Source organism: Lipophrys pholis, assembly GCF_963383615.2.
Source record: "Lipophrys pholis genome assembly, chromosome: 9".
Lineage (NCBI taxonomy): Eukaryota > Metazoa > Chordata > Actinopteri > Blenniiformes > Blenniidae > Lipophrys > Lipophrys pholis.
In genome coordinates, this window is record NC_137639.1 from 20687163 (window position 1) to 20713791 (window position 26629).

General features: G+C 41.7%; 1 protein-coding gene across 1 annotated transcript; it reads right to left on the reverse strand.

Annotated features, from left to right (window-relative positions):
• Window positions 1-8955: 8955 nt before the first annotated feature.
• gsk3ab (glycogen synthase kinase 3 alpha b) lies at window positions 8956-26236 on the reverse strand. The gene is made up of 11 exons (XM_080470992.1): window positions 26197-26236; window positions 25908-26093; window positions 17371-17558; window positions 17191-17274; window positions 15287-15397; window positions 12355-12485; window positions 11984-12188; window positions 11777-11872; window positions 11398-11584; window positions 10709-10786; window positions 8956-10186 (listed from the first exon to the last, which is right to left on the reverse strand). The coding sequence occupies exons 2-11, from the start codon at window positions 26080-26082 to the stop codon at window positions 10119-10121; spliced, it is 1323 nt and encodes a 440-aa protein (XP_080327118.1). The 5' UTR covers window positions 26083-26093; window positions 26197-26236; the 3' UTR covers window positions 8956-10118.
• Window positions 26237-26629: the final 393 nt, after the last annotated feature.

Genomic DNA, 26629 nt, shown 5'->3' on the forward strand with positions numbered 1-26629 from the left:
GTAAAATGCATTATTACAACATTATGAAAAATAAAGCACTTCCATTAGAAAAAGAAAGAAAAAAATGCACTGTGGCTTGCTGGGAGGTTGGGTGGTGGGCGTCTGTCAGTTATCCTCCGATTGGTCCTGTGGCCTTCCTGGTGTGGTGGTTACGTTGGGCTGGGTTGGGACGGGTGGTGGAGGCTGGGGCCTGGCCTGGTTCCTGAGTGCACAGCAGGTTGTTTTTCTGGAGTCTGGATGGGGCTTTGGAACCAATGGTCATGAATTTGATGTAAAATTGGCAACACTATATTGTCCATTGTAGCCTCGGATCAACTCCAGTACCTGCAGCCCTGAATAGGGTAAAGAGGTTTAGAAGATGAATCGATGGACTGAAGAAAAAACACTGACCTGCATTTCACTGTGAGTCACTTACGATTCCTATTTCCCCCAAGTGAACCTCTCTTCGGTAGTCCCAAACTTGGTAAAACATATCCATAGTCTCTCGTGGGTCTCCAAATCAATTTACAGAGTAAATATTAGTCTATTCACTGTCATACACTGTGTCATGTTTTTGATCCAAGTGCCAATTTTAGGGCATCCACCTCTTTATATTCAGCAGGGAGGAGTAATCAGATTGAACGGGTCCAAGTGCCTCTCATCTAATAGCACTCAACTTCCTATGCAGCAGGAGGGAAATAAAAACAGTGGAGAAAGAGCAGACGCCTCAGACAGAGTATGACAGCAAAATGCACATTGCAGTTTGTATCGATCAGAATCTACAGAGCTATAATTGGTACGATTCCTCAAATTGTTTTTCTCGGGCACGCAAACTGCCTTCAACATGCCACCTCGGGGTTCGTCAGTGCAGCTCTTCAAAGACTAAAAGCAGAATTTGTCTGCTAAGTATCAGCAGCAGCTGTCTCTTCTGGCTTAACTTCCCCTGAAAAACCCTCAGAGGTTTTATTGAATCTACACTATATGGCTGAATGCTTATCAAATTTACCCTCCTCAGAGTGAGTACAGCCAGCTTCGTCGTGTATTTCCATTCTGCCACATCATGTATTATATCAAGAGGTCAGAGGAAGCATAGACTAGCACACTCCACTCATTTCCCAGAATTACACAGTGCACCCTGCACGCCTCATCGGCTGATAGGGAAGATGAGCAGCTCCTCCAGACTGCTTAACCTGACTCCAAATGGTATTAAAGAGCCGGCCGGGCATTCAGCCAGAGGGGCCGGGGCCACTCAGGCTCCACAAAAACTGCACAACACAGCGCAGAATAACATCAGGCAACCTTGACATATCAAAGCATGATGATTGTGACTTCGCAGACATGTCTTTCATTGAAGGTTACGGTTCAGAGCCTGCAAGCCTTCATGAGGAGGAGGATAACTTCGTCACGCCCCGTTGATTGTTTACCTGCGCCTTCTTCTGGGGTATTTTTCTCCCGAGTAGCAGTTTGTGCTCAAGTGTTAATAAGTGTTAATCGTGTTGTTATCGGGCCATTTAGTGGCTGCAGAGGAGGTTTGGATCATAACATTCCAAACAGATTGAGTTCAGCCACACTGTAAAAGGAGAAGTCACACAGGTCACTTGTCCAATCTGCAAAGACACGCAGCATTGATTTTTTATCTGCATCTCCTTGTGTTATTTCCTCCACATCTGCCCCTCTTCAAGCCTCCAGGAGCAGCAGCGTGTGTGCTCAAGTATTAATAGCATGACAGTCGTGTTGGTGACGCCTGTTCTGGAGGTTTTGTTGAAATTATATCACTGATAGATTGAGTTCAGAAACACTGGGGCTGACATTTCATCTTTCATGCTCTTTGGAAAGTTTGCAGATTTGGTTTTGTGATAAAAGTAAAGAACAAGAATTTACCTTTATTTTCATGGCTATGGGAACACGTCATCAATGATATAGATGTTATACAAGGTAGATGTTTTTGTCCATCCATTCATCCGCTTATTGTCCATTAGTGGGTATCAGAGAACTGGAGACAGACAACCACACACTCACATTCACACCTATAAGAACTATTTAACTTGTCAGTTACCCTCAAAAGCTTGTCTTGGACTGTTCGAAGGAACTAGTTGCAAACCAGGAGCTCAGAATTGAAGTTGGAATATGCCAACCGCCTCACTACAACTACCAACTAAACTTGTTATACAATAGAAATATATATTTATATCATTGTTAAAAAATAAATCTGACATTTGTGAAACAAAAAAGCTAAATAATTTAATTCATTAATAGCTCTGTTTCCTATCCAAACTATAATTTATCAGTGATGCAAACACTTTTTTTTTTCTTTTATTCATTGATTTCAGGCATGTGACATTTAATACATTTTGCGCAATCACATACATATCCAATATCCCTGTACACGTACACGCACCAAAAAGTATACACACCATTTGATGGTAATAAATAAATAAATTTTAGCTTATGAAAATATTGTTATATAAAATATATAATCTATATTTACGTAGACCCACACATATTTATCAACATACATACACACACACATACATATCTCATCTGATTAACATGCCTGAAAAGGGGTAGGAAGAAGTACACCTATCTAATGTTACCCCCTTCTCCAATATTTCATAGTTATATATTATAATTATCTTTCTGTATTAAAAATAGTTAGTATTATGTATGTAAATATAACACTTTCGTTTCGTGTGAAGAACTAAATACATTTGTATTTTATATGTACACTTTCTGTTTGTATTTTGTATTGCAATGAAATAAAACTATTTTCAGTAATTATTATCACATTCATGTGAAGTTATTGGTGAATACTTTCCACATTGGCATGAATGCAATATTTTACTTTTACAAGAGTATCTCTTCCTCGACATTCGTTCATGTATACTCCTGCAGTATGAGATGAAAAGTGATGCTGCTGTAACATTTTGGTTTCTTTTATGGATTTCCAAACTACTTTTAATTGAAATCATTTGAACCATGCCAGTGTACGAAGCTCCTTGCATAGTTTTTGGTGGAAACAAAAAAAAAACTGTTTATACAATTCATAAGGCAAAGATTGATTACACAAATTTCTTGATCTGAATACATTAAATCATGCATGAGTTTTGGATGTTGAAAGGAAACGGAGTGTCCACAGAAAACTCGTACATGCATGGGAAGAACGCGCAAACTCCACACTGAAAGGCTCACAGGGACCACCGTGCAGCCGGAAACTGATGATATAAGGTGGGATTACCAACTGAACCCAGCTATTCATGAATATATTACATATGGATGATGGTTTTCTGCAGAGGACATAACTGCCTACAGAAGTACAAAAAAAACTAAACTCTTCGACCTCAGTGTGCGTGTCACTATCACGTAAATACCTGCACACGTTCTGATTTAACATCAACAATGTCAATGTGAGGCCTGAGTTTATGAAGCGAGATCACGGACTGGGCCAGGCCATACAAGGACAAAGTATTAATTTATCAGCGGTGGACCTGAGGGCCGGGAGGTAAAGATAACCAGGAAAATTTAGTCAGGCACCTTGCAGCAAAGGTTCTGCCTGAACCTATAAATATTTTCTACTGGACATGGAGAAAGACAAGAGAAGAAAGTTCATGGACACCCTGAGACTTCATTAAATCCTGCTCTTCTTTCGCAGCAGATTTCTGCTGAAAAATGAAACGTCTCAGACAGCAGTGTGGGGAAGACTAACTTGTGAAGCAGCTGCAAAGAGAATCTGATGTTTTTGAGACGTGCATTGAAGGTTCTTTAAGTGATAAAGCCAGATGAGACCAGAACTCACTGTGATTGTTGATTGTTAGTGGAAAGGAGTGGCAGCCGGCTCCTGGAAAACAGCACCGACAGAACTGAATGTACTGCTGGTCGCCCGTGAACCGTCGCAGGAACCCCCCGCCCCTCGCTCGCACGTCTGATATAATCACACTGAGGAGCCACAAGATTTCATCAGTCAAGGTCAAAAACATTGTCTGTGACATTTGCAGCAGCATGGTTTCCATAACAACCGTTCTGATTCCATCATTATTCAAGTGGTCTTTCAAGAGTTCACCGACTCTGCTGCTGAGCACAACCGCAGCTTATTTTTTTATTAATCCTGTCATTAAAAGCTTTCCTACATGTCAAGAAAAACACTTCCTGTGACTCATACCCACCAACAGCATTTTAATGTTCTGCACATTTGAAACCTCACTGCGAAACACATTAACGGTATGCTGCTTTAAATTCAGCACGACAAACTGAACGTCTTTAGGAAATAAAAGGTTTGTTAATGGTTTGAGCCCACTTTTACTGAAGCACAAACTCCTTTCCACACTGATCACAAGGTGGGATTCAATCTGGCACTTCGGCCTGATGATGTTTGACTACAGTTGGTTCTGAAGCTTCGACCTTGTTCTCCTGCGTTTAGACAAAAATGCACATACCTAATGCCTTTTCTGACGATTCATCAGTCGTATCTTTGAAGGTTTAATATATTCTGTGACATCAATGTTAAGTGGATGTTTGGCAGTAAATACATTCATTTGGGACATCGGTCTACTGACTGGTGAAAACGTAGAGCTGGGTGTCATGGCTAACAGTGGAATTGAATATTATAGCTACAAAAACATTTGGCCAAGGGGGGAGGAGATAGATAGTGAAGAGGATGGGACCGAGGACAGAGCCCTGGGGTACACCAGGGGAGATGGGAGATGGCTGGGATGTGAAAGATTTTAACTGAACAAATGTTGTCGGTGAGGTATATTGAACCTGTCCAGGGGTGTGTGTGGAGGAGGATGGAGTGGGAGATGGTGTCAAATGCTGCACTCAGATGGAGGAAAAATGTTAGATTAGAAAAGCGACAAAGGTTGTTGAGGGTCTGAGTCGGGTTTCTTTAGAACTGAGGTTATAGCAGCAGATTTGAGGGATTGAGGAAACAAAGCAGCGGTGAGGGAGGAACAGATGATGGCGGTTATCAGACATCATGACTTAACTAGAACTGTTGGTAATGGGTCAAGCTGGAAGGTGGATGATTTGGATTTCTGGATGCTGTATAAGCGACACATTTTTTTCAAGTCAAATCTGTTGAAAAGTTTCAAAAATGACCAAAGTAACACATTGTCTTATTGTTTATAGCTTCAAAATGATTTGGAATGGTATATGCCTTACTGAGTCATACTGTTCTACTAAAACATGTGTTGGTAACAGGTACATCACTGTACGAATGATTTAGTCTGCAGACTGTGTGTTTGTTTAACACAAAGTTTTAACAACAACAAACCACGGGTCTAATACTAGTCGAGAACAGGCACCAGGTGACAGTCTTGTTTTTTTATTTTTGGTTTTCTTTAAGCAGAACAACAGTCCAAAGCAAACCAACAATAACAAACAGAAAAGATGTGTTTTACAGGGAGTCCTGACCCGAGTCAAACCAACTGCAAAAATGACTCCTGCAAACCTCTAAGAGCAGCGCGGCAGACCACTTGTCAGACACTGACGGCAGGCGGGAGAAAGAAGCTTCTAGAGCAGAAGTGGGTGATCAATTTTTCCTGTGGGGCCACATGAAAAAGTCAGACTGCTGTGGAGGGTCGAGTCACTTCGGCTGTGCTCAATATGAAAACATCTCTTCATAGAAAGCAGTTTCTTCCATGGTTTTGAATAGCTGCCGCTCGTGCTGTCTCACTCACTCTTAAATATTTCAGTGTCCTTTGTCTGATGACAGTGACTCATATTCTAATCTGTGAACACGGCGATCTGTTCTCCACCAGATGCTTTTTCTTGAGTTTAATAGAAAAGAAAAAAAAAAGGAATTGAAATGTCCCTGTAGAAGCTCTTCATTCTGCATTCATTTTTGATTTCACTTCAAGCCAACAGGTTTGCTTACCATGATTGTAAGCACTGCTAGCAAAGGTACCCACAAAACAATTAATTAAAACAAATATATGCTTCATTTACGCTAATTCGTATTTGATTTTTCTAATTATTTTTTGCAAACAATCTGTTTTGTTTTTAAGTGACTTTCTAATTTCCTCAATCTTCATGAATTATTCTGCTTACAAAAAGGTTCATTTGCTTTTAACTGTGATAATAACCAAAATGCCATTGTCCCTCTGGGATTAAAATCTATTAGCCAAGAATTTATACATTCTGCAAACACAGAACGGTGTCAAAGTCTTGATCATGAAATGTGAACAAGACACATTATTTTTTGATCTTTTTCAAACAGATCTATACCTGATAGTTAAGGTTTGACCTTGAGTTTGAATCCTGGTTGCAGCATGGACGGCATCCTGCATTAAAGTTGACCTGCTTTGGCCAAATCTGTAAGAGAGCAGCCGAAGAGACACGGCAGGTTAAACAAGACGCTTCAGTCACCTCGGTTAAGATATCCCTAATTAGGGTTGCTTATCCTGCAGGTCAACTTTTGAAGCTCTGATATGTTAGAAGATAAAACTGCAAGATTGTGAATTGAAATCTCACTTTCATTACATTTCATAAGCTTCCTCCCATCACTGCTTAATTGGAATTAAAACTTGAATATTTCTTTAAATGCACAGGTCCAGATAACGCTTGACAAATCCACAATTGAGCCTGAGTCAAAGCCTTGTATGTGAATGAATAATGCATAAAACATGAGCGTTTTTAATGGGAAGCAGCAACAGGGACAACTTTGATCATGTCTTTGATGCTTTGTCTGTTCTGTCATGTTCTGTGTGAGAGACTTCAGGTGACGTTTGTATTTTTCTATCGTACAAACGCAGCAACGGCAGGACTCCAGAACTCAAATTTGATCATGAACTCGACACACGCAACAGTTTCATCACTTTATTAATGAGTTTAATTATTTATACCAACAAACAAAAACTGTCTTTCTCCCTCCATCTCTCTCTTCATCTCCTTTATCCAACTGTTCTGTTTTACACATTTTCCCTCAGACAAGGGCGACAGCACGGTGCCAGGGAAAGGTCATGGGAAGATAATTAAAATTAAAAATTAAAAAAGAAACAAAAAACACCTTTGTGTTACTTCACAGTTTGCTTTCCACTCCTGAGCCCAACACTGCAGGGTGTACCGATCGGAGAGCTGATGTGACACTTTCCATCAAGTCTTTAGTGCTCATTACTCCACTTTGCAGGCTGATGTGCGACAGGATCCAGCTGCAGCAGCTCTGCTGGCTGTGAGCGGAAAGCTGAGGCTGGACGTATCAGCACTGCTCGGAGCGGCGGTGGATATGCCAGGCTGTTATAATCCGAGCCTGCTCCAATTAAACCCTCGGAGAACACAAAATTAAAAAAAAACACCAAAAAAACAAACATTATTGCAGGTACGTAAAGGTGCACGTATAGTGTTAATGACAACTAAGAGTTTACAGAGTGTAACGGCCACATTTGTAACCGAGTTTATTGGTGAGCGAGTGTCTAATTTTCTTTCCTAATCCAGATTTGTGCTCGAGCAGTCAGCAACAGCCTATTAGGTCTAGCAAAATGGTTTGGAGGAATGTAAAGTTACTGTAAAGTAATCCAAAAGCTACTTAGAACCCCCCCTAATGATCTCACAATGACCTTTCTGAAGCACCGTTAGATAAAAGAGCAGAGTCACAGCAAATTAGAAACAAAAAGTGACTGATCAGGAGATGATAAAAGTACATGAAAGTAGCACATTGACTCAGCTCACCCATTGAGGAATAAGCACAGAGAGTAATGTTGACGTTCTGTCGGCACATATACAGACACACATACATTCCCTGCAGCTGTGCTCAAGAGACTCAGCATGTGTGAAGCCTAGGACACCCAGACGGGCGAGACCTGCTACACTCACACAACACGCATCATACAGCAAATAAAGGAAACAGAACACAGCCAGATAAAGGAGATGAACTATGCCAATAGACAAGATGCCTTTCCCCCTTTCCTCCAGACACACACACACACACACATTCACACACACAAAAAGGTGATCCGTGCTCCGTCCCAAACACTGTGACCCCCACAGATCCAGAGGTTTGTAACATTCCCTTCACATTGAAGTTAAATGGAAAACTCTTCCACCTGTTAGCTAATACGTGCACCTGCAAACATATAAGACCACTGATGGGAAAACACACGCCAACACCTGGATCTGAATACAGTATCTTGGATGTGGAAGTGTTTAGCATGTGACATTGCTGGACTAAAAAAAAATAAAGTGAAGCGAAGCAAAAATAAAATCCCTTAATTTTACTACTATGATGGACAAAAAAAAAAAAAAAAAAAAAAAAAAAAAAGATTCCCCACCCCTCTAAAAAGCACAATACAATAAATAAAACGGATAACAATCAAATCATGGGGGGGACGAGGGAAAAGCTGTGAAGAGAGAAATGACGGGAGAGAGAATAAAAATGAGACATTTTGTTCTGTTTTCCCCTCTTGAACCAGGGACTGAAATGAAATCATATTTACAGACTGCGACTGAGGATAAACAGTCCGGCAGCTGCTGCGCCGGTCGACTAGAGAGAGAGAAAAAAATTACAAGAACAACAATATAATAACAATAATAACAAAATAAAATAAAAGGTACATGATATTTACAGTTTAGCAGTGGAAAAAAAAAAAAAGAAGAAGAGGAGAGAGGGAAGCAGAAGGCAGAGGGATGAAGATGAGGAGGGACAGGAGGGGAGGCTCCAAAAGCTGTTGGGGGTCATCTGGGTGGGTGGGGTGGGGTGGGGTGGGGTGGGGGTTCTGTAGGTCATTTGTGGTCGGATTCTGACAGATAACAGTGGAAGTAACACACTGTGGTCGACTCGGACTGAACATGCACGTCTGTGTACCGGAGGAGAGTCGAAGTCGCCCGTGCCGACAGCGAAGCGTTCTTCTCTGAGCGTTACAGGACGTGAGGAACATGATGAGCGTCACTGGCAGGCTGACTTGAAAAGAGCAAAGAGGGCCTCGTGAAAATCCACACCAAGTCCTGCATGGTCAGTGGCTGTGTGTGAAAGCAGTGAAAACATCCCGTAGGTCCATCGTGCCCCTGCGGCCATTTTTTATTCTCTTCGACATAATCAAACGGATATGAACGGTAAACGCGGTAAAGTGACATAATTAACGAGGTGACTTCACCTCACAGTGTGAGGCAGCGCCGCTTATGACATCTGAGGACGTTGAGGCTTGTGTGTCGGATGCAAGCGGAGCCCCACACCAACACCTCCACTTGCCCCTCTGCTTCCCTCTACTCCCTTCGAAGATGTGCAATTAACATGAGAACGCTTGGTTTCCAGCTCAACCAATATAGACGCAAGCTTATATATAATGAGGAAACTGAACAAGTGCGCTCCGCTCGGACAAATTCCCCCCCGTTCACATAAAAAAGGCAGTTGAGGGACGAACACAGAAAGAGGCTGTGGTGCTCTGCATTGTAATAAAATTTAAAACCTTTTTTATCTAAAATGACATGGACAAGAAATTGAGTCTTTGTTGTGGTATTAAAGTGGGATGTTTAAAAAAAAAAAAAAAAAAAAAAATCCACCATGTGTTCACCACAGGATCAGTGAACTGACAACTTGAGTAGAGTTCATTGTAGAAAAGTGACAGAAAAGCCACTAATCCACACAGTGGACTGTACAATCCAACACTATGTACAGTACAAGTGCACCTTTCTTTCTTCTTTTTGTGTTGTTGACTCTACTGAGGTTGATTGTCATTTTTAATCAGGCCTTTCAGTCTTCACTCTACAGCCAATCACGATCCCAATCAATGGCACACGTAAAAACAGCTAATGCAAATATAACAAACTTAAAAAAGGATAAAAGTCAACTTTCTTATACAACAGAAAATCCACATTACATGTATCACGATCCTCTTCTCTTCATAATCTGGCCCAGTCGTTCTGGGACCGGCTCGGGCTGAAACACTGCTGCTTATATTAAACCCAAACACAGCAACCTAAATGTCCTGAAGACAACCGGCGGCCTCCGGAGCTGGGCAGCAGCAGGGTTTGTTTTCTTTTAGAAAAATTGGATTACATTCAGGGAAAACTGTGACGCCGTGTCTTTGTGTGGGGGGGTGTCTAGTAATTTCCTTTTTCTATTTTAAGGGTTTGGAGCCGGGAGGATGGTTGAGAGGGAGAGGAGCAGAGAGGAGAGAAAAGGAAAACTGAAAACATGACAGAGGGATGGCTGCTCAGGTGCTGTTGCTGATGGATCCAGGTGCTGAGTTGGGCTGGGCGGTACTGTCTGACACACTGCCCTCTGCAGGGGGAGAGAAGAAGCACACAGATTAACTATCATCGTCGTCACCTCGGGTTGTCACAATATATACAAGGGTAAAATAGATTGAGGTTAATATCAAGGTAGGACTGAAGTAATGAGATGATGAGTGAAGTGTCACTGTTACATCAGAGCAGGGATCAGACACCTTTTGGAAACCGAGAGCTACTTCAGGGGAGCGGAGTAATTTCAAGCGCTACTAGTTACAAATATCCTGAATTGTAAGAGGTGTGAACTGCAACCTTGACGGCGATACATATTCATATATGTGAATCACTTAAGATCTTTTCATTTTTAAACGGTTTCGACTCCTGAAAGTCAGTGAACACATCTCTGACTCTGTTGTAAATTCTATTCAAAATCACACACTTATAGGGAGTCAATAACTCACATTCTCAACTCATTTTCTGCTGACTACAGCACATTAGCCATGAGCTCCTCACAAGATCCCTGCGGTATTACAAAAGCAAATAAGGAGAGGATCATTTCTAGTGCGGTACGTACCATGTGAGGCCGGCGATGTCTGTGCACGAGCATGAGGAGGAATGAGCGTGGAGTTCAACTGGGGCTGAATGGACAGCTCTGAGGGCACAAAAGACAAATAAAAAAGTTTAACTAATCATATAATACCAGAAGCATGTTCGTGCACGTTTTAACTGCTTTGTGCGGAGGGTTTGAAATAAATGCAGCTTTAGAACAGCTGTTGCTAATTTGAGGTGAATTTCATAGCCGTCGTAGGTTCTCTTGGACTCAAACCGGTTCATTTAGAGTCACCAGGATCAAATCCATGTAAGATAAATCAGTGCTTACTGCAACATAACAATAAAAAAACAAAACAAAAAAAACAACAACTTATAGTTAGGATCATCTGAAGCTACTGTTTTTAATATTACATGTCAAACATTGCTTTGTGTTCTTCAAATACAATGTATTGTTTTGGATCTGACTGAAGTTTTTGAATGCAATATCTGAAATGCTTGTAACAGTTGTCTTGCTTTTAATATCTTTTTTAATAATCTGAAAGTTAATTTCAAATATATTTTAAAGGTCTTTGATTTCCCTTCTGTCCCTTCCCCTGCAACCTTCCCCTGACATGTTTATGAGGTTTATCATGCAAAATGTGTGAAAATCCACACAAAAAAAAAAGACAGAAGTATGTGGTTAAACAGAGTGACAGCGGAGGGAAAACTGACCAACGGGACTGAAATTGAAGAGGAGTGGCAGTTCTCGCCCACTGGGCAGACGGGTGTTGGGCTGGCGGAGCTCATCAAAGAAGGCGTGTGCACACGCCTCCAGTGGCGACAGCCGGGTCACGGGGGTGTATTCCAGCAGTCGAGAGCAGAGGGCGATGGCCTCTGGTGGGGTACGAGGCTTAAACACCTGGCAGGAGGAAGGGAGGAATTAGAACACATGAAACTACCTGAATCTTCTCAGGGGGGATAAAATCAATCTGTATTTCATATTTGAACCTGTTAAATGTTGACCATGAGGAGACTAAAAGCAGGCTCCTAGTGATCGTAGCTAAATCCTGACACTATGTGGCGTTATTATTGTCCAGGAACAGGAGCATACCTTTGTCCAAGGGTGCGCTTTGATCTGTGGAAATTTGAACTCTGTATAGTTCGGGTTCATTTCCCGGATCTGCTCCCTTGTTGGCGTCCCCAAAACCTGATGGAAAAGAAGACAAGAGTAAAGTTTCTACTGCACTGCACAATTCATTTAATAGCACGTCAGAGGTTTACCACAGCTTCAACACGTGTTCACAGCATTGTTTTGCACCTTGATGATCTCTACTAGCTGGTCGACGCCGCTGTCCCCGGGGAAGATGGGCTGGCCCAGCAGCAGCTCGGCCAAAACACACCCGGCTGACCAGATGTCGATGTTGGACGTGTAGTCGGTGGCACCAAATATGAGCTCCGGGGCACGATAGTACCGTGAGCAGATATAGGACACGTTGGGCTCTCCCCGAACTAGCTGCTTTGCACTAGAAGATCGCAAAAAAACAAAAACAAAAACAAAAACAAAACACCAGTCATCTCACAAGTGGATGAATCAAGATGTGAAAAACACGCAGAGCTACGCAAACAGTCATCAAGGTGACAAGAGGCCAAAAAGACAAGACGTATCCACGGGGTGCATCAGTTACTGACCTGCCAAAGTCACAGAGTTTGAGGATGGCCGACTCTGGGTCCACCAGAAGGTTCTGAGGCTTGATGTCTCTGTGACACACGCCCTGGGAATGGATATAAGCCAGACTGCGAAACAGCTGGTACATGTACACCTGAGGGAGGTGGGAGTGGACACAAAGGCATATAAGTTGGACAGAATCAAACAGAAATCCCAAGAACAGCATTTAAGGAAAGCGGTCAGGCCTCTCCACGCATCAGCTGAGCTCCATCAGGGTTTCTGCAGCGCCGGCAAATGTAAATTAAAGACGTTTCCTTTTAATATCACAATTTAATTCCGGTTTTTACGATGCACCAGCTTAATATATAATAGAAATCCAGTTGGGACAATATGGCTAAGATAATCACATTCATTTCCATATGTCACAGCAGGACAATTCAATAAATTAAATGGAAGCTGGGGCACATAAAGGGACAGAAAATGGGTGGATGGATTAATCAATAAAAAAATGATTAATTCTCTTAACTTTATTAAGCTGAGACACTGTTTGCTGCAGCTCAGACGATGCTGACAAGCAGAAAAGATTAGTAGTCTCCAGGGCGGAAAATAAATTCTCTGTACGAGTCCACTCTAATCTACAGATATGGAATATCATCCTGTACGAAGACACACAACATGAAATGTGCAGTGGGAAGAAGATCTGAGCTGGAGGAAACCAAGTTCAGCACTTCAAGATTTTTGTAACCTGCAAACAAACTGTCAAACTGCTCAGGGTCAATTTCAACACGAACACGCACTCCGCCCGCAGCTACACCACAGAGAAAGATCTGAGCTTTCGCATGAAAATCATTTCATAAAAATGAAAATATTGCGAAAGTAAAAAGGTTCACTTTCAATTGCTCCACTGACATGCCACAGTGCTGCTGCATTTTAATGAGTCACAAGCAAGGAAAAAAAACTAAACAATGTCAAGCAAATGTTACTCAATGATTTTATCAGATTGATTAAATGACAATGTATTGTCATAAAGGAAGTACGTGTGTGTGTGTGTGTGTGTGTGTGTGTGTGTGTGTGTGTGTGTGTGTGTGTGTGTGTGTGTGTGTGTGTGTGTGTGTGTGTGTGTGTGTGTGTAGATTTGCATGATGTGGCAGTCACAGCTCTGTGCGCCCTATTTCTGCTTTTGAGAGCAGTGTATAGGTGTGTGTTGAAAGAAGCAGCTGCATGGTGTCTGACGCAGCCTGCAGTAGCGTGCTTCCACACCAAAATAACACAAGGGTGAAAGATTCTCCCCGGAGACGTGTTGCCATCCTCATCCAAACTCTTATTTGACATTTGTCTACACACCCTAGGTCAATGATGTTGGCGTGAGATAAAAAACTATCCAAACAGTTAAGTGTGCGCTTATTTAATGTGCCGGTGGAACACGGGACTGTAAGCATCTTAATATGATAAATGATCGCTGTCGTCATCGTCGCCATTATCATCATTATTACCCACATGATGCAGTGACAGCAGGCCGGCCAGATTACAAAATGATTACCGACAAGATGACAAGAGGGATGAGAGATGGTGGTTAAAACGAGGGCAGTGAGAGAAAGAGAAAGAGAGGTGGGGGGATAAGAGTGGAGAGATTTGAGGAAGACAGCAGGGAAACATGGTAAAAACATGAGACCCAGGGGACGTGGGAGGGATGAGACCCCAGGCACACTGTGATGGAAGTGTGTCGCTGGAGGAAGGCGGGATGTCAGCGGCGAGAGAAAGAGCGAGAGAGAGAGAGAGAGAGAGAGAGATCAGCATGCATCTCCAAGCCACAGGGGAGCAGCAGGCTGAGGTAGGGAAATGGGCCATGAGACAGCTATAATGTCCTCTCCACCGCTTCACACACAGTAAACACACAAACACACTCGAAAATGAGCACCCTTTAAGACAGGGAACCAAGGGTATTGCAAACAGATTAATATCCCCCGGGACCATCTTTCCCTTTCTGCTTTCATAATCCTGAAACAGTGAGCCGTCTGTGGAAAAACAAACAGGAAAATACCCGGGCTGTTTGTTACATCCAAAGGCAATTACTGAGCAGAAATTTGGCTTCCGCCACTTTGTTGCAGAATTTGCACGACTGATGAAACTCAATTCAAAAGCCCGGGATGAAATATTAACATCCACCTCCTGTTATTACTGTACCGAAGGAGGTCAGGACAGAGTTATAACAGGCGCGAATAAAAAAACAAGTTAAAAAGCGTCAAGTACAAATCGGATAAGTGCAAATACGACACAGCCTGTGTGAGTGCTGCAGGCCGACTTCTAATGCTGGAGAATTTAAAGTATTACCACAAGTATCCTTGAAACTCAAAAGCGCAGATTTCTTAACAACCTGCTCCTTGACTTGTAGAGCAGGATCCTTCAGAGACTTTCAACACTGTTTGTCTTCTGTGCATTTCTTTCAAAAATAATACCAGAATGTGATGCAGTTGTGAGGCCAAGACTCGCCAAAGACCAGCGAGGATATTCACTACAATGCATTTCTCTACTAGCAAAGCGGCTGTAAGACGACTAGTTTGTGTGTGTGTGTGTGTGCCGTGAGGTGGTTTCGTGTTCGCTCTCTCGCCTCATCGGGAGATTATCTTTAGACTCACTGGGTGACCTGCGGTCTCTGAACTGCCTGTAGGCATGAATTTATGTGGTTGTCTGTCTGTATGTGTTTGGCCTGTGATGGACTCTACCCCACCTTTGATCTTATCTGGGATCAGATCCACCTCTCTGGAACCTTAACTTGGATAAAGTGGTATAAAAACAATGTAAGGGTAGGTTGTCTGCAGATTGACCTGCGAGGCAGCGTCTGAGGACATCATGTGTCTCAGTTAATGATGAAAGCTTAAGTGTGAATTAGCCTTTCGATAATAGCAGCGAGAGCGAAGAAATGCCCGCAAACAACCGCCTGTCATCTCTACTCACCTTAACATAGATGATGGGGATGGTGGTCTTGGCCTTGTTGAAGTGCCGAGCCACCCTGTACACTGTCTCCGGGACAAAATCCAGCACCAGATTCAAATAGACTTCATCTTTCTAGAGGAGAGGGAACATGGTGACAGAGGGGTGAGTAGTTGCAGGTTAAAATGTGTGATCATATCACTTCACATGCAGTTTTTATCTCACAAAATCTAAAGTGATTGACCAAAGATGTGGGGGAAAAAAAAAGTTTGACTATAACTTTCAACCCCGAGCAGTTATTTGACATTATTATGTGTATTTAAACTGTGCTAAGAAGCCCATGTTACAAACACTACCTGTGATTGGACAGCAGTACTTCAGACATCATGGGCAACGCCACGATGACTAGTATGTGGGCACAAACCCGTATGTCTCGGATTGTTTTTGTCTGGGAGTTATGGATACTTGAGGATTGCAAGCCAGATTATGTCAGCAGAAAGACAAAAGTAATATGAGGTTTAGGAGTATAAACACTGTTTGAGTAGAGGAGGTAAAGTCAGACTTACTGTTGCCAAATCTAAAACCAAAGTAATGAGCTGTTGCATCTTGTGCTTTGAACTACGAGCCGACTTTTCTTTACTTTGAGGGGAAAGTTGAAAATCATTCATCACACAGTGAGTGTGTTGCTGGGAGCTTAGTGCAGATTTGGGTCAACAATCAGGTGACTGGATCCTAACTAGGATATAAAGGATGTTTTCTTGGAGCTCAGGAATTTGGGGACAAATAAATGTATTTGTTATTAAACCCTTTTTTCCTACTGACCAGCAAAGAAAGTAATTTTAGCCCCTCTTGGTCAGTCAAATACGGTAGTTAGGGAGGTTTTTCTGTTGTCATACAGTGACATCTAGTGGTCCCAGTGGGTACTAATGGGTATATTTTGATGTACAAATTGCTAAGCTGTGTGACCGGACAAACAACTTAAAAAAGTGCGACTTATAGTCCGGAAAATAAGGTTGGCATCTGATCGTTGGCTGTGTGAACCGCAGACATGCTAAAGGTTGACCACATACCAGTTTTCACCTCCTTATTTTTCTGACCAGGAAATACATTTCACACATGTGCACATGGGAGGTATTCGCAGAATACTGATGTTTTCAACATTTTTTAACCACTCGCAGGTCTTTCCAGCACATCATGTACACTTTGCTATTGTCTCTTTAAGAAAGAGTTTTCACTTTTCTTATACAGTCACAATATAAGGATATGCATAAACAAATAAATACTTACCATTAATGTTATTACTGACACTAAATATTGAATGGGATGTAGGCTCGCCCTACTAAATTTACCCTCATGAAATAAAAATCAAGTTCATTTTGTGTGAATATATATTGTAATATTTAGTAAAAATGTTTTATCATTTTGGAGTAAAATCTCAATTATATGGGGAAACTAAGTTCTGAAGTGCCCAGCAAGATTTTGCCATGGTTTTTTTTTTTTGGCATTTTGTTTAACTCTATGTACTCTGTTAACTCAGTGAGATTGTCATTAATGTCATAACCTCCAAATGTGCAGCCCATAGGGAATAGGGGACGCATGCAGACCCTTCTCCTGTGATTTGAACCCCTTAATTTTGCCGTATGAAAATGGTGTATGACACACATTTAAACAGTTTATGTCATTAACGTTTCAAAAATCATTTGGCCCACTTAAATAACTTAAAAACATTTTTTTTTTTTTAAAGAAACATGGTGAGGCCTGACTGATTAGCAGATTTGATAAAGTTTTTGAATTCCAATTATTTGAAATAATGTATTTATTGTAAAAAAAAAAAAAAAGAAAAAGAAAAAATCTTCACTGAACCAAATACATAGGCAACAAAACATCAAAGAAAGACCCCAATTCATTGTATACCGTGTGTAACGCACCTTCTCCCCACTGGAGTAGAAGAAATAACGTAGCCTCACAATGTTGCAGTGGTCCAATTTCCTCATAATTTGCAGCTCCCTATTCTGTAACGATGAAAGGAAAAGTGAGATAAACACAGACGGAGAAAAACAGCAGTATTTTACATGAATGTAACGGTCGGACTAGAGAAGTGTGTTTACCTTAAACCTCTTGTCTTGGAGGACTTTCTTAATTGCCACCATCTCCTGGCTGTCGATGAGGCGAGCCTGGTAGACCACTCCGAAGGAGCCATTTCCTATAACCTTTATGTCTGTGTAGGACACTTCCTGAGGGCGATCGGGACCCTGGCCGGGCGTGGCGACCACCGTCGTCACTTTGCCACTGTCTCCTGTGGGGGACAACGCAAACTCACTTATTATCCTGAATGTACATACATGCAAATGCATGGAAAAACACAAGCATGCTGGAAATAGATTGTAAATGGCAACATTTCTGTGACACGGTTCTCTTTGGTGCAGCCATATATATATATAAAAATATATATGAGAGAGAGAGAGAGAGAGAGAGAGAGAGAGGAGAGAGAGAGAGAGAGAGAGAGAGAGAGAGAGAAGAGAGAGAGTGAGAGAGAGAGAGAGAGAGAGAGAGAGACGAGAGAGAGAGGAGAGAGAGAGAGAGAGAGAGAGGAGAGAGAGAGAGAGAGAAGAGGAGAGAGAGAGAGAGAGAGAGAGAGAGAGAGAGAGGAGAGAGAGAGAGAGAGAGAGAGAGAGAGGAGACGAGAGAGAGAGCCCGAGCGAGAGAGAGGAGATGAGAGTGAGGAGGGATGAGCGAGAGAGAGAGAGAGAGAGAGAGAGTAGAGTGAGAGAGAGAGAGAGAGAGAGACGCGAGAGAGAGAGAGAGAGAGACTGAACATTAACAAACATGGTGCTCCCAGTGTAAACGACTGTGACCTATGTGCAGGCTCCCCAGACACACTCCCCAGGACGATAATGCGCTCCTGATAATTCAGACAACACTTTGCCCCCCCCCCCCCGCCGCGGGGGGGAAGACAAGCCTAAACCTCTTGGATACTGGTGACTTGCATATACAACACGGGTCCATGCATCAGAGATAAAAGGTCACTATTACCACAAACCAAAAACATTAGAATTCAGAAAGACGGAGCAGCTAATACATTAGTAAAGTCACTTTAGGAGTTCCTCTCAGGCTGTTCTACTTCACTTCTTGATATCTTGACAAGGCGCTGCAGCGCAGGTGGGGACAGACATGCGAAAGCCAGAATGTAAGAGGTGTGCTGATTCATGTGGACTGTAAAAAGAACTCAACCTCAGTGTGACACGACAATCTCAATATCTGTCTTTGCAGGCTTAGTTAGTGCAGGTAGCCATCTGAAAAACACCCAACCCATTAAATCTGAAGTGAGGCAAAAACATTTTGACAACTTCTGCTCTCAACAAGGTGTTGTGTCTTCATGAGGAGAAAAAATGTAAACTGTCGAGTCAGTTCAAAGAATGGTTAAAAAGTGAGGAAACTAATCCTGTGTATTGTGCGGACCTTTGCTTGTCAGCAAGAAACTTTCAGTAAAACAAACGTATAATACAGCTTTTCTGTTTATATTTGCTTTATTTTAATCATTGTATGGAGTTTGTAATGGCGGCACAAATTCATCAGTCTTCACTAGCAAATATTACCAAGCTGAAGTGTTGAAAAATGGCTGCTAAAAGAAGAAAATGTGAACATCTAAGTACTTTTTTTTTTATCCATCCATCCATCCATCCGGGAGGTTCAGCGAAGTTAAACTTCCAAGTGCATGTGTGTTGATTTCCCATTAAAGGTATTTAAAAATGTTAACAGTTGTTTTGTCCCATGGCTTTTTAATGTTAATGCCTGAGAGAATAAAATTCACATCTTAATGAAAAGAACATATGGTCGGAAAAACACAAGTTGGGGCCGTCTTATAATCAGGGCCGTCTTTCATTCAGAGCAATCGGGTCATTGGAATCAGCGTTACCGGATTAAACAAGGAGAAAAAACAAACAAAAAAAATCTGTCTGATGCAGAGCGGAAACACCGGCTTATTAGAGCCATGAAACACGCTGCTTTTCGTTTGGATTTAAAATAATATTCAGCAGAATCGAGTTGAACTTGTGACTTGACCCTCCACAATAGCCTTGGTTTTTCATTCGGTGCCTCAGTAAAACTAATTACCCACCCCTGCTCCAAACAAAGGCAAATCAGCCCAGAAAATATTCACATTTTACCACTTTGAAGGCAGGCTACATTATCATCGTACCGGGTTCTCATCCTCTCTTGCAGAATCTGCCTCATAGCGATCGATCAAACAAACGAGTTGTACTTTACCCTTTTAACTGTCTTTTGTTGTTTCCATTTTCTGCTGCATATTTCATAATTTACTTAAAATTTTACTGTGGAGTCTTTTTTTCTTCAGCGACATTGTACTTACGTCACTCAATTTACATAAGTAATGGATGTTCTTTGGCGGTACCCTCGCTGGATTCATCTTGTGCCATCTAGTGGACAAATGGTATGTACTATAGAACTAGAGCTAGAGCTAGAGCTAGAGAGATGGTTTCAGCTCTTTTTTCAGTGTTTAATAATATTATGTTTGGTGTAATTTTGAGGGGGGCCTCATTGGCGTTCATTCAAACCTACATGTGAATCTGCCTGACAAATACTGGCATGACTTATGATATTATTTTTCACATATCACCTAAAATGCATTTTTTTCCTTTCAGGCCTGTGACATGTGGGTACACCAAGGACACATTACTAATGCACCTGAGCTCCATTTATGGTCTAATTAGCATAGAGGTGTGAATGTGAGTATTTGTGGTTGTCCGTCTCTCCGTTTTCTCTGTAATAAACTGGTAACCTGCCCAGAAACTATTCTGCATTAGACCATATACAGCTGTGAGCCGCTCCAGTGCACTGAGACCCAAAGCAGACGGATTATACATAACTATAGACTATAACTAGTTTGGAGAAGTTGAAGTTTAACAGTGTGCACATAGTTGCACATAATTTAAACAAACACTTTCCATCCATCCATTTTCTATACCGTTTCAATCCTGTTCAGGGTCTTGGGGAATCAACGACTTTTCAAACAATGGGGAAGCTGAAAGTCAATATGACAGATTAGAACCTCCCGAGTTGTACTCTGTACTACAAATATACAGCAGAAGAGTGTGAGTAGGTATTAGAAATGTATTTAAATGAAATGAAGGTGATAAAATGAGGAATTTCCCTAAAAAAACGTGAGATTCAAAACCAGATTTGTACAGTAAGCTGCCTGACTCTGAACACAGCTTAAGAGCTTGTAGCTGTGCCAAACGGTCACATTTAAGGGTGCAGTAAAAGGAGAAGCAAAGTAATTAAAAGAAAGACACATTGTGCAGGACAGACCTTCACAAAGAGAGCTGCAGCATCGGCTGAAAATCTGTGCACTCACAGCTTCAGGTTGGTGTGAACACCAGCTTGGCTGTTTCATAAAGACCCGGGAATGACCAGCATCCAACACTGGAAAGGCGTAAGGGAAGAGGCTTTCTGATGCTGTCCAACCACCTGACGAGCACTGCGGCTGCTGCTGCGTGTTGGCCTCTTAAAAGAAAATCACCTGTGTTTATTCTGTGATCCCAAACTTCAAATACGCTTTCATTCAGTGTTTTCTGAGCTCCACTTCTGAGCCCAGTGAAAATAGTCAGTTTGGCTTCAGCGAAATGCAACATGAATTAAAACGAAAAAAAAACAAAACAAAAAAAAAACATTCATTTTGGAGAACTGGAATTGAGTAAAGTGACTCCAGCACTGTGATCACGTTACATAAAAAGGACAAGGAGGAGCACTTCAGAGAGGATTTCACAGCGAGGAATAAAAAGGTGTGTGTTTTTCAACTAGTTGAACAGTGTCACTGTTCAACCTTGAGGAAATCAGAAGAAAAAGTGAGACGGACAAGCTCTAACAGTGGGTGACAGCTCTAGTTTGGGTCAAGTAGCTGCTCAGTGTTTTCTGCCCCTGACAGTGTCGGGTCAAGAATGATTTGACAAATGGGCACCAGAAGCACCGGCACTGGAAGAGGAAGAGGAGCGGGGAAGAGGCCCGTTGCCAAAAGGCTTGTCAGAGCCTGTGATGAAATTGTGTGGACAGTAGCACACCCAGAGGTGCTACCATTTCCACGGCTTGCTCACTTTGCCTGTCTCAACAGGGCCTCTCCAGAGCTCCAGCACGTCTCCAAATTTCAAAATGGAAGTCAGACGTTTCTGTTTCCTCCAAATCACGAGACAAACTATTTCAATTACTACTTCTGCCTGTATGACTAGATAAGCTTCCAAGTTAAGTTAACCGTTTCTTGCATGACAAAATCCCCTTTTCCATTTCTAAAAATGTCGAGCAAAACTTTCTCAAGGTTAGCAGTAAACAGCAGCCAGCAGCGCAGCCACGTGATTGGCCTAGATCTGATCTCCCTCCTCGGGTCAGCAGGAAATATTAAGCTAGGGGATCAGACGCCGTGTGGCTCCTGCACGCCGCTCTGCGACCGCGCCGCAATACACGGTCCCTTTGTGCTTTATTTGAGAATCACTTTCACACTCCTTTTAAACAAGTTAAATCAGAGGGGAGCACATTAAATATGGAGCAGCTGTGGCATGATCGTGTCTTGAATAATGAATGCAAAGATGAGCGCTCTGCCCAGCTGTCAGTGAACGGCTCTGCTTTCTAATATGTCAACGCAGGCCCGATGAGTAAGACAAAAAGGATGAGCACGGTGACTTTGATCACACCCACACTTAATAAGCAATCACCTTGGAGCTTGTTTACTCGCGGCAAACAAAAGCACATTCTCTTCGATAAAATCATTGGAGGTGGTGCAATAAATTAAGCCTAATATTCCATCATTAATGGCCTGTTAGTGTCTTTCCTCATTGGGAGCCATGATGAGTTACACTGTCAGCTAAATCGCTCTAAAGCTACTGGTGCCTTTTAATTTCTCTCCCAGCACAACAGAAGCTGCTTTAAGTGACCAGACTGTCAATATGAGTATATATATATATATATATATATATATATATATATAAAAAGTATTAAAAAATACTGTCTTGTCAAAAAACATTAGAAAAGCATCGAGAAGTTCATTGTTCTGTCAGTTTTTTCCCCCACTCACAATATATAAACTGAACAGTTTCAAGTATTTTCTCTACATTTATTACTAATATGTATAGTATTTGGTTTGGAACAAAATCTAGTCTTAAGAAAAACTGATATTTTCAAATAATATATTTTATTGCATTCAGTTTGTGTAATATCCAATCCAATTTTATTTATTTAGCACATTTAAAACCACAGCCAAGGTTGACCAAAGTGCTTCACAATTAAAAATAATAATAAAACCATCAGTGAGTAAAAACAGGGTAAAAACAATGCCACAATACTACAGTGTACTACAACAATTAGTGTTAAAAGCCTATATGTACGACATATGTGTCTCGTAATAAATCTAAAAAGGAAGTTGTTCCATATGAATTAATGGAAAACTCACACCTCTTCATTTAGAGATCAGAACATTAGCCATCAGACATACTGTCATTTACCTTTTCATTTTTGCCACACAGACTCAAGATGGCACTCTTGTGAAGCAAAAACGCAGCCTTTTCTCTCCTATCACCAATTCTGACACGTTGACACAGAGTTTTTGTCTCTGCTGAGGATTGACCCTCTCTGACCGCTCTGTCACAGTGAAATTTGTAATCAATAAACCACACTGGGTGGAACAAACTGCAATTGGTTTCAATGTAAGGTAATACAAGGACGGGACATGCTGGGTCGGCGCTGCAGAAACATTGAACTTCATACCATCACTGTTTGTTTGTTGCATCTTCTGATAGCAATAAGCAGATATTAAGCTGGTGTCATTGAATCTGTGTTGGAGCATCAACTCTCCTGAAATCTTATTATTCTGCTAATGATTCAAAAGTGGAAAAAATAAAAAATTTCAGCAAAATGTTACAATGAAGGCAGTTGCAAACTGAAACTGGTGGGAGCAAGTGACATGGGTCAGGAAAAACCCATTATACTTCAAAAATAAATACCTATTAATAGAGAGGCATGACTTTATATTTTGGGATAAGTAGGACGACTATAAACTTAAATGTAAGTAACAGATACAAGGGAGACAACTGTGACTTTGAGATGACGATGAAGTATTTATACTGACGTAATAAAACGAGAGTTACTGGTGATTTGCATAGCTCTCGGTCAGTTTACTTAAGAAAACTATGTTCATGCTCCATTTAACCTTTGTGAGACATTGCTTGAAGGAATTCCACAGAATAAGATAAAATATAGCACGGGCTAGTTACTATTTAAAAATCTACACTGTACTTATGTTTGTTTCGTCATCTTTGATGACTACTGTGGTGACCAACGCCATTACCAAAGTCTACGATCAGTCAAAAGAACGACACATTCATACATTCAGTCCTGCCTTTCTCACAGCTAAGCTCCCCTTCGTCTCGACTCATTTTCTCCATTGACAAAGACACCGATTAGTCACTCTCATTGACATATTTTTTTGTTTCTCCGAGACAGTTTAAAACCTGTACTCATCAGTGATGCAATTGTGGCAGGGTGTCTAAATTACTAGGTCTTTTTATACTACATTTTGTATTGTTGAACTGTATCTGAAACCCTTTCCTCCCACACCTCTCTTAGGAAAGACAACGGATTATCCATGTCATCCAACTTGGTGGAACAGATTAAGTGACATTGACTCCCACGTCACACCATAGCTGTCCAGCTGTGTGGATGTGAAAAAGACAAGTGAGGAATTGTGCTTCTCTTTTATCACAATATCAGCATCTCCCAGTTGAAACTGTCTGATAATGTGTGTAGTTGAACCCATTAAGAAAATTAAATAAAAATCTGGTTTTGAATCTCACGTGGGGGGGCACAGCGGTGACTCCATCATGGGGATCGAACCTGCGAACTTCCGATACCAAGTCCACATCGCTAACCTCAAGGCCACCACTGTCAGGTAACAGGCAAGGGCAACAGAAAGCAGGCCTATATCCAGTGCCTTAAAAAGTTGTTATCTTTTAGCAACCCCTCCAAAACACATTAAAACACGGACCTCCAGTTTTCAGATTGAAAGTGTCTATTGTGTTGACCCAGGAACACAGTTGCACTCTGTTTATTTTTTCTCAATCAAAACTTTTGTGATGATTGTTGATTCAGGCTATCAGTAATATCAATTTTAGGGTCACATGACAAACACAAAATGGGATTTGCTTGATTAGATTGTTTTGCCAGTTAAATCAAAAACGGCTATGGTTTAGATTCATCCACTCATTTTGTGAGAAACTCGCCAGGCAAAAGTAGTTGAAGGACAAATAAAGGGGCGTTAACACAGTCTTAACAGTGTAAGGAAGGTGTTCTGCAGGTACATCCTAAAACCTGGCAGAACAATGCCTTCACAGTGTGCACACCCTGACAGTCATACAGTGTTGTAAAGTCAACAGATGCAAATTAACCTGAAGATCTGTTGATTAGTAGCATCTACACATGTATTTTAGTGCCAATTTTCTTCAATAGCTATTTTGTCAAGTGTGACAATCAGTTTGAGATGAAAATGACCAAATATGTCACTGATGCTTTAATCCTCCATCTTTTCCAATTTCTTTAAACCTGCACATCTTCAGCCAACTGTTAGCACCATGTAGCCACATGACCCCCCCCAATCACACTACAAGTTCTTGTCCTCACACCAGCAGAACTAACTGGAAGGACTGTTGCTGGCAAGCCAGGGTGTCGAGCACAGGCGTCAAAATGATGGAGAGAGTGACTGTATCCCAACTATCCACACAAAAAAAGTACACAGCCTCCTTGAGGCCTTCTTTAAGGTTAATCAACAAATACTATAATTTAGAACATATTGAACCCGGGGGTAGTGAGGCTGTAACGCATGTAATAGATCAGAAATTGTCATCGAGTTGATTGCAGCATCCAAATAAGGTGATTTTCCTCTTTTTTTGGTTTTAAGTGTGGCATGGAGGATTAAAATCACAAAGCAGCTGACAAAATCTAAACAGAGAAGTCTATTTAATTGTATGAACAGGCATCAGGAGCACATAGAACATATTTTGGGGAAAGAACATGATCATTATGCTGATCTCAAACCAAAAATCTGAATTATGCCCATCAGGTTACAGAACACCTAATTTTCCTCATTTGCTAAATGGAGCTTAATTATGGGGAGAGGAGGACGAAACACTTAGCTCAGGTTCTTAACAGTTCAGTCTGTGAAAATGTTAATCTAACGAGCTTCAATCAATGTCTCACATTAATGAGGGAAATTATAGACACGGATAAGCCCAAACTATCCTTACGGTGGCGAGCTGAATAATCGGTTAACTAAAAACGTTAGCGCCACTGTTAATGTAGAAATATCCGTGGCTTATTTCTGAGCGAACACATTTTTTGAGCAACAGGATAAAAGCTCCTGATCGCAAAGCTACTTTAATAAAAAAAAGAAAAAACAGAGCTCCCATTAGCGGGACAGCTAACAGCGGCTAGCCAGCCAGCTAACAGCAGGCTAACAGCGGTTAGCTCCTCTAAAATGTTCGGCATCAAACACACTTTACTCAAATATTTAGCAGAAAAAGGGCTCGATCCAATCCCGTGTGGTCGCCTGTAAATCGAGCTGATTTCAGAAGTACGGAGCGATACTCACTTGGTAGTTTGAGATTCCCAAAGCTCGTCGAGCTGCTTCCACTGGCTTGCGAAGCCCCAGTTTTTCCTGTCGAGCTTCCGCCGGCTACCGCAGATCCGGCACCGGCCGCGGCGGATCCGGGAGCTCCGGGAGGCTCGGCGAATGAGCTGGTCCTGGCCCGCCCGCTGCCGCTCATATTTGTGTGAACTGAAGCCGGGGCAAGGTTGAGCGTTGTCACCAGCCACGCCGGCAGACACTGAAGCTTTATATGTGTATTTAAATATTCTATATAAATAAAGACTACACTCACAGCGCTTAGTGTGCAGCCCGTCTCCCCCTTTCTTCCTCTGTACAGCGACGATGGTGGGGGAACTGGGAGGTGACGCACGACGACGTAACGCTCGCAAAGGCTGATGGGAAACTGAGTTCCGAGCGGCTTACCGGCGGCACAGCGATGCTACCGGAAATATATATATATATAAAATAGATATTTGAAAACATCCTAAAAATAACATACAAAATTAAAAAATGATAAAAAAAAATTGGCATTTTCATTGATGATCCAGATGTACACTGCCACAACAAAAGACTACAATAGAGGACTGACTAGACAGTTTCTTTTTATGCCTTAAATGTTTTCTAGTTGTTTCAGTAGCAATAGAAATGTGTTCTGTCATATCACCTTCTCAAAATTCAATGGTCAATGTTAATTATGTGTCAAAGGTTATCTGTGTGCATTTTTT

Coding starts and splice junctions, on each gene's coding strand:
- gsk3ab (XM_080470992.1), bottom strand. CDS start 26,082: ATGAGCGGCAGCGGGCGGGCCAGGACCAGCTCATTCGCCGAGCCTCCC. Junction 17,559..25,907: donor TGGGAATCTCAAACTACCAA/GTGAGTATCGCT, acceptor TGTCCCCCACAG/GAGACAGTGGCAAAGTGACG. Junction 11,873..11,983: donor AGCTAGTAGAGATCATCAAG/GTGCAAAACAAT, acceptor CTTTTCCATCAG/GTTTTGGGGACGCCAACAAG.